The following is a 9,375-nucleotide window of genomic DNA, read 5'->3' on the forward strand; positions in this document are numbered from 1 at the left end:
CTTAACTTAGCTTTGAAATGTACTTCTACTGTTTTTTTTCTTAACCTTAAATCCCATGCTTGAGTTTGAAAATTCGAGCAGCCCAAACCAATTTCATTTTCCATAAGATTTTGAATGGCGAAAGTCACTTTTTCAGTTACAGTTCATTCTCAATTATCCGAAGCCTTGATTATCCGAAGGTTTCAAAGGAACTTTCGACAATCAAAAAAGTATTTTTTTAAATTTTATTCTTTACATTAAATTCGAGTTCAGTGTCCCAACAATATCCAAATGTATTTTCTCGAAAGTCCATTACTACCATCACTGCCATATTGGGCGCCATCTTGGATTTCAAATTCCAAGATCACTTTGAATCTTTTTAGCTCATCAATCTGAAATAAGGCAACAACAAACGAAATATTTCTTGATACGATTATCCGAAGTGATTTTTTTTTCTGAGGACTTCAGATAACCGAGTCTGTACTGTACTTGTCTTGTTTTGTCATCTTAGGCGTAAAAGTGTAGTAATACTTAATTTTTACCCCTTTTGAAAGGTATGACGATCCATTTAGGGAACGTTCTTTTATTACGTAACGCAGAAATTTGAATTTTGAGACCCCCTCAAACCAGTATGCTTGGGATTCCAGACTTTTCCCGTTTTTTTGACAAAAATCCAAACTTCTGACTTTTTCAAGAATTTTGCGAATTTTGGAGAATTCCTGATTTTTATCCGAATTTCCCGATTTCCCGACTTGAGTGGCCTATTTCATTCAATGGTGTGACAAATTGATTTGATCTGAAATAAATTAACTTTATTGCTAGTATGTTGTTATTTTGACTAATGGCAAACATACGATATTTTTTTATATTGCCTCCCTTATTTATTTTCATGCACAACTGAAAAAAACATCTTTTTTTTTCACAACATATAAAAACAAATTATATGAAACACCTAAATTAAATCCAATTACAAGCAAAACTATAGGGAATCGGATAAACCTTTTTAAATTATATTTTCGTGACTGAAAACAAGTCTAAGAGAGACTAGAAAGACTACATAGTTTCCTTGTCTTTGTCTTTCTTTGATTTCTACAAGCTGGTCAAAAAATCCTTCAAGAAATCTTAATTATTTTGGAACATTTAGATGAGTCGCTGCAGTTTTATGATTTTGAAAAACATTATTTGCAAATATTCTTAGCTTCTGTGAAGGAGGTATTAGACTATGACAAACAAACAAACTCGCACTTTTTCGTGTTTGACAGTTTGCCAAACACACAAACAAAGCAGGCTGACGTTTCTGCATACAAACAAAGCAGACAAACTGTCAAAAAGTGCGAGTTTGTTTGTTTGTTTGTCATAGTCTCATATCTCCTTAAGGGTGCACAGCAGCCAAGGAAGTTGTTGTCTTCTTATTCCAAATTTGTCAAACTTACGAACCCAATCCTGCAAGAATCTGATTGTAAAAAAAGTCAAACTTTGTTGTAAATAACTTTGAAGACAGTAATTTAGAGGATGAATAAAAAATCATATCGATAGTTCCCGTATTTTTGAAGATACTAAAATGTCTGTAGCAGAAATCTGGGTGCAAAAGCCATGGTTGATGTGTACCGTTAATAGAATACCTAGATGTTTGGGTATCAAAAGATCGGAAATTTTATGCCCTTTCCGATGCCACATAGGTTGACTTGTGAATCGTGGACCGGTTCGGATGCCAGCGGATTTTCCGACAACGTAATTCCGGGTTGGTACGAAGACCCCCAAAACGGTGTTATACCCACTCCAAAATGTTTATTTAGCAATTCTATGGTAATATATTGACATTTAGTTGAATTAAAAGTTTGCAAAATTATGTTTAGATAAGTTTTATATAGAATTTCCAGAGTTATGTAAACTTTTATACTAAGTAGTAGGTAAACTTTATATTTAATCCAAATTATTTTTTTAATCGGTCAAGGATGCCTATTCCGAGTTGAAAGACTGGATTTATGGTGATTTTTCAACAAATAACTTTATTTATGTTAATTTTTCAAAAGGTGTTCAAACTCTTTTTGGCACCTTTTTGATTTTTGTAATAGAATTTGTTATAGAACTTTTTATAGAAATCATCTTTTCATGAGCTTTTTGTAGCAAAATGTTCGGCATGAGTTTCTGAGCAAAACGTAGTCCTATTTTTCTGTCAAACTTTAAATTGTTTACATGTTTCATCACAAAATGTGCATTGTGCCCAAGGGGTGTAAATACTTTTTTTACATACTGTATGTGTTGAGTTTTCGTGTTTCCGGTTTTATGAACTTCGTTCATGAATTCATGTATTTATGAATATTATTCATGGCAAACAAAACAGTTCGAAATCTAGAGATAGTCACAATTGTATCGTTTTATTTTTATTTGCACAGATTATCTATTTCTACCGTACTTATCGGGACTCGTCGAAGCAAACTTTATGGCATGTGAAAGACCGCACCACAAAATGAAACACGTTTCACGTCTCCTCAACTTCTTTCCTACAACTTGTTCGATTGGAAGAACAATATTATCTTTTCTATCGGGTCGGATTATTTTCTCTCCAAACTCTGAAGCCCAATCAAACGAATGATCCAATAAAGGCTTAATTATTTCCCTCCCCTTCTTTCTCACCGCAGTGCTCCCAAATCGACCAAACCGTGGATCGGCGGCTCCAAGCTCAACTGCCGCGGGGGCAACTCGCCCGGCCCGCTGGAGGCCATCTTTTTCGGGCCCCAGGTCGGCGGGGCGGCCAAGTGCAGCGGCGGTTCCGCGGGCCGCCTCATGCACGCCCGCAACGTCCACCGGGACATCTGTGCCTTGCTGCTGGGAGCGCTGGAGTCGCTGCGGCTGGCGCTGCAGGAGTTTTGCACCGTGCTGCCCCATCAGTGGGCCGCCCTGACCGGGTCGACCCCGCTCTCCAACCTGGACACCGAGCAAAGACTGAAGAAGCTGTCCGATTCGGCCAAGGTGGGTGGTTTGAGGGTTTGGCGTTTATTTTCTTGTTCTAACTGTGTTTGATTGTAGCTTATGGACACCGAGGATGACCTGGCGGCGCGGGCCAACTCGGACATCGCTCAGCTGTGCGCCGAATGTATCCTGTACTGGAGACGGGTCCTGTCGGCGGCCAACCAGCCCACGGTGCACAGCTTGCTGGCGAAGAAGCATCACACGTTGCGGGTGAGACGCTTTGCGGAAGGTTTCTTCGTGATCGAGAATCCTCGGCACGCGGCAAGTGGCTGTTACGACTCCAACTACCAGAACTACGTGTCGATTTGCGAAATGGCACGCCGGTCGCGGTATCTCTCGTCGTTACCACCGCTGCCGGTGCACTGTACACCGCTGGACGGAGACGCGAACTCACTGCCGTTGATCTTTGAAGATCGCTACACGGATGGGAATGAGTACGGGAAACGAAGATCGGGTAGTGAACCTCACCTTAACGGTCACAGCGGAACGCTGGGGAAGGTGAAAATCCACCATCAACCGACGAACAAGATAGCTCCGATCCTCAACGCGAAGGAGTGTTCGTGTGGGATCTCGTCCTGTTACATTGATCCGATGCCAAAGATGTGCAACAACTACATGGGACTGATGACGACACGGTACGCTCTCGGAGGAGATATTCTGCAAGCAAGTCTGTCGATCACTCCAGCCGCAGCCGCTTCTCAGAACGGTCTTTGCGCGAAACCCTTGTCTCGCCACTCGGTCACGACGCTGGTCGATCCCGGATGTCAGTGGGATCAGTTCAAGGCGGTTTACAACCCTGGTACAACCGTAACCGGTGGCACCCTTCCCACTCGGCATAGCAAATCACTGGATCAGCTCGAAATCCAGAACAACACTTCTTCGTTGCCCCGCCAGCACGTGCACAATGTCAATTACAACTACAACAACAACCAGAAGCAAATCATCTACCACCAGCCGGGAAATGCGATTATTCAAACCATTCCGGCAAAGCCGAAGAAGAACCCAGTTCAGGCGGAAGATCTGTTGAAGAACATCAACGAGTTCAGAGAGAAATACAAAAATCCGGGAGATCCACGCAAGACTACCAACTCCAACAGTTCAAACAGTACCAGTATCTACGAGATGAAAGACGGAACGTGTCAGCTGGTTAAGGATCACCACCCCAACAAGGTTCAAACTCTGAACCGGATGCCAAAACAGGTCAACGGATACGCCGTCCCGAGGACCGACTACAGTCACGAGCTGAAGCAGCCACGAAACATGGACTCAAACAGCCAGCAAACCCCAAAACCGAACACGACCTGCTACTACAACTCACTCCCGAAGAACGCCGGCATGGGACTTTCGATACCACCGAGAAACTCCTATCCACCGATCCGAAGTAAAAAACAGCAATCAACCGGATCGCTCAACACGACAAAGCCAGACTCCAACACAATTCCCCGCAGCAACTCGTCCCAGATGTTGCGAATCCAGAACGGAACCCCAAACGCGACCAACAGCAACACGCTGCCACACCGCCCTGTTGAGTTTGCCCGGATTCGCGTAACCGACTTCAAGCAGATCGTGCAGAACCAGCAGCAGCAGCAACAACAACGGCGCAACAGCAAGGGAACCAACGGCACTAACGAGTCTAGCAGTACGGAAAGTGGTGCCGAAAACACACCAAAGACGCAGCAACGAAACAGCAAACAGCGCCGACTGCTCTCCTCAGCCAGCGTTCCGTTCAAGCTGGAAAACCTCGAGCTGGAACAAGCCAGCGGTCCTCCCGGGTTCAGCGAAAGCCTTCCGAATCTCGCTCCTCCACCGGCCTTCAGCAATTCTCCACTTCCACCGATGCGGCTTCGACGAAGACACTCCAGCAGTGAGTCGACCTCGTCGCTGAGTGAACAGTCCGGCTGGGTATCGAGTAGACGAAGCAGCGGACCCTCCAGTCCCGATACGCTGATGAACGATCGCCGGGTTGTGAACGGAGCACAGTTGAGGAAGAAACTGCTGAAGCTGCTTAACGAACAACCCCGTTTGCTGGACCGGAAAGGCAGCAATCAATCGAATATGAGCGAATTCCTGGTTCGGAGCAACCAGAGCTCGATGAAGTCCAGGTCCAACACGGACAATATCAAGAGTTCTGTTCAGATTGAAAACTGGAACAACTTGGAAAAGGAGTGGACGGAACCGCGGTCGATACAAAAAGGTTCCGAACACAAAAAAGGTTCGCAACACTTTACAACGATAGCCCGTCCTCAGAAGCGTAACACCAAAAAGGAAAAGTCCAAATCGGACTTTGACCTAGCGACCATCTCGGACTACGTCTTTGATGACCTTCGTCTGCTTCCTCCGCAACAATTCCGAGATGCACCACCACCACCGGATGAGTTCCGGGATCCTCCATCGTTCATTGAAATTAACCCGAAGGAAGTTCCGATCACGGCGGAACCGCCACTGCCTCAACAACCCCAACCGATCCTAGCCCCGATGATCCCGCAGCAAAAACCAATTCCAGCAATGGTCATCAAACAGCAACAGCAAATCATTCATCCGTCATCCCAGCAATACCAGGTCCTTCCCGTACACCAGCAGATCATCCAACAGCCCCAATACAGCAAACCCATCCTCAAGCAGCACATCGTCAAAAAGTACGAAGTTCGCGCAATCGACAACCCCCTCTATCACATCTACGAAGTGGTCAAAACTCCTCGCCCGGTTCTAAAATCCCAAAGTTCCAGCGAACTGGCCGCCATTGCCAAGTGCGCCGAGACCCTGAACAATCCAAACGCAACCAACAATGCGACCCTGAACCACAACGGAACCTCTCACCACGCACCGCAACCAACCCAGCAAAACCACCCAATCCCACCGGAACGCAAGTCGTCGGTCCGGGACATGGAACGTCTCGTCGCCCAACGGGACAAGCGCGAGGAGGACGAAACCAAGAAGCGGATCGATCCACCCATGCAGCTGCTCGAGTTTGAAAAGTGCCGCGAGGAGTTCCGCAAGCAGATCAACTACTCCGGCTCGATCTACTCGGACTTCCAGAAGCTCGCTTCCGAAATGCCCTACTTTCACATCAGCGATGAGTTCCGAGCGTTCTCGACCGCCGGACTGCACCTGGTGATCTGCGTTCACGGGCTGGACGGCAATTCGGCTGATTTGAGGCTGGTGCGAACTTACCTCGAGCTTGGCTTGCCAGGCGCTCATCTGGAATTCCTCATGTCCGAGCGCAACCAGGGCGACACCTTCTCCGACTTTGAAACCATGACCGACCGGCTGGTGGCGGAAGTTCTGTACCACATCGAGACGTACCAGCTGAACCCCACGCGGATCTCGTTCGTAGCGCACTCGCTGGGCACCATCATCGTACGATCGGCGCTGGCACGACCCCAAATGCGACCACTTCTGACGAGACTGCACACCTTCCTATCGCTGTCCGGGCCCCACCTAGGAACGCTCTACAACTCCAGCGGGCTGGTCAACATGGGTAAGTGCCAACAACCACCCTTAAAATATCAACCCCGTACCTCATACGCTCTTCCTCCCTTTTCCCCCACCAGGAATGTGGTTCATGCAAAAGTGGAAAAAGAGCGGCTCGCTGCTGCAGCTGTGCCTGCGGGACGCGCCCGACCTGCGGCAGAGTTTCCTGTTTCGGCTGAGCCAGCGCAGCACGCTGCACCACTTCAAGAACGTGCTACTGTGCGGGTCCTCGCAGGATCGCTACGTGCCGCCGCACTCGGCCCGGCTCGAACTGTGCAAGGCGGCCGTCCGGGACCAGTCGAACCTGGGCGTGGTGTATCGGTGAGTATCGCATGAAGGGCGTTTTTTGGGTTTTGGAGTCCGATCAGACATGAGGACATTGACACATTTGATTAATATTGGTATCAAAAATATGTGTATCAAAAATTGACATTTCGTCAGCTGTGTGCTATCTTGTGACATAGACCATTTTGGTCGAAAATGAGTTAATGATGACGTTTTGCTATACTTAACAAACACTACAAGATGCTTTAACACGATTTTGGAAACTCGCTTCCGTTTCCCGCATATCGCAATACACACTTGTGACATAGACCAATTTATCATCAAAATGATCGTGCACACTTGTGACACGTCATACATATTGTTGGAAAATGTTGAAAATTTTTCTTGTTTTGCACAAATTTATGTTGATACACATTTTCTGAAGGCAATGCAATCTTTTGTTTTTGAAAACATACTGATTAAGTCGGTTAAACTATTGATTTAAGTCTATTTTAGTTTGTATGGAAATTCTGTGCACACTTGTGACACGTAGTACAATTTTACTTTCGAAACACACTTGTGACACGTGCTTTTCAGATTTTTGATTACATAATTTACTGTATCTTTTAACTGGTGTAACCAAATTAGCTGAAACTTGGAGCGTTTGTTAAGCGATAGTATACGAACCGATTGCTTCAAAAAGTTTGGCTCTATCATTCATAGTTTTGAAAATATTTATCATCAAACTTTAAAAATAGATTTTCTCGAAAAGTACTAAATGGTCGTTGTCACAAGATAGCACACAGCTGACGATTTCGACAGAATTGGTCACAACCTGGAGTGTCCAATCCCTCAGAGATGTTCCATTGGAGGGACATTTACCGACCCATCCGAGTTTTTGGCCATATTGGTATCAAACTTCATGTTTTTCGAAAACGGACATAGAAATTGACATTTTGACAGAATCGGTCGCAACTTGGAATGTCCAGTGCCTTAAGGGAAGTTTCGTTGGGGGTGTAGAGTCGCAACCGGGACTCCTTGAGACACGAAGTTCCGGACGCAGCACCATCGCTGCCGATCATTAACCTCTCAACCACCCACTGACCTCATGTCCGCTTCCGTCGTGTCCTGTTCCGGATTCCGCCAACCGGTTCCAGCACAATTCAATCACACTCACACTTCCGCGCCAAACGTTCACTCTCAACTGTCCACAGCGTAAACATAAACACGCACCTCTTTTCATACGCTGTCAAGCCCAAGTACACGCTTCAGTAAGAAACAGTCTGTTTCGGGTTATTATTACCCGGTCAATAGAGTTATCTACGTGCGCATGTATTGCGTATACGTACACGAAAAAGATTGAGGTTAAATTTTGTACCGGCCAGCAAAACAAATGGCGTGCTAGTGTGAGTGAGATCGGGCTTAGATAACTCTATATATTTACACTTCAAACAAAAAAGTGACGAACTGTCACTTTTTAAACGGCGCTCACGCATACTATAAAAACAAACGTTTGATAGTGTGTGTAAACTCCGTGTAAAAGGGGTGTCAAACTAAAAAGTGACCCCGTTCGTTTGACAACAGTTGGTGTCAAACCAACATTGTTTACATTATTTTGAAAGACGTTGTTAACATTATTTTTGATCCGAGTAACCAATATTTCTCCTCCTCCCTTTCCAGCGAGATGGTCCACAACATAATCGCCCCGATGCTGGCCCGGCCCGACCTCACCCTGGCCCGGTTCGACGTGCACCACGCGCTGCCCCACACGGCCAACGCCCTCATCGGCCGGGCCGCCCACATTGCCGTGCTGGACTCTGAGCTGTTCATCGAGAAGTTCATGCTGGTGGCGGGCCTCAAGTACTTCAGCTAGCTGGTTGAACCATCCAGGATGATCCACATGCGAGCAACCTTTGTCCTTTACTGAGGTGATTTAAATGTAAACCCACAACGTTGAGTAGCGGAGATTGAACACATTTTTACTCAATGCCAATTCGGAAATGACTGATACAGAGCCTAAGTTACAACTTGTTTGCAAACTCTCTCTCTCTTTAATGATAACAAAAAAAAACTACCAAAAAAAGTAATCAATCGGTACAGGGTCATGAAAAACTTCAAAGAATTCTATCGTACATGTGTTAATTGTTATGTGTTACGAAACCGGAGGAGAATGTTGGACTTGTTCTCGGAACAACACAAACAAAAAGAAACAAATCTTCACTGCCGGATGTTGATTCAATCGTTATTAGGAAAAGTTAGTTTTTTATTTGTCAAATCTCTCTCTATCTCGGTAATTTTGTACTATCGCTTTTACTCGGTTTTTGGTACAACTTTAATAGTCTGTCTCTGTGTTAGTGCGTAAACAAAAAAAATAATCAAATATATTTTATGAATGAGACTGATTTAATCTTAACCACAAAAAAATGAAAGGTAAAAAGAACAAAAACCAAATCGTAGCTGTGTAACAATGAAGTAATATTACCAAAAACCAAAAAAAAAAAGATAAAAGAAAATCTTTCAGTAGTTTAATCAAACCAAACATTGGGAATCAATATACGGAGACAGAGTACGAGTAGTGCGAAGGAGCAAAAGGGTAAAAAAAACCATTTTACGACCGTAGCTAGTGTAGAAATTTTAAGTGCAAGTACAGGGATCGGAAGCATTATACTTAATTGCGCTGGTGTGGAA

At 45.1% G+C, this 9,375-nt stretch overlaps 1 protein-coding gene across 1 annotated transcript in view; it reads left to right on the plus strand.

Annotated features, from left to right (window-relative positions):
• LOC120427774 (uncharacterized) overlaps positions 1-9,116 on the plus strand; it is a 97,976-nt gene extending 88,860 nt beyond the window's left edge. Inside the window, exons 4-7 of the mRNA XM_039592694.2 lie at positions 2,622-2,952; positions 3,010-6,430; positions 6,504-6,744; positions 8,368-9,116. Of these exons, the coding sequence (XP_039448628.1) occupies positions 2,622-2,952; positions 3,010-6,430; positions 6,504-6,744; positions 8,368-8,560 (4,186 nt within the window). The 3' untranslated portion in view covers positions 8,561-9,116. The remainder of the gene's footprint in view (positions 1-2,621; positions 2,953-3,009; positions 6,431-6,503; positions 6,745-8,367) is intronic.
• The last annotated feature ends 259 nt before the right edge of the window (positions 9,117-9,375 follow it).

This window comes from Culex pipiens, chromosome 3 (genome assembly GCF_016801865.2).
Source record: "Culex pipiens pallens isolate TS chromosome 3, TS_CPP_V2, whole genome shotgun sequence".
Lineage (NCBI taxonomy): Eukaryota > Metazoa > Arthropoda > Insecta > Diptera > Culicidae > Culex > Culex pipiens.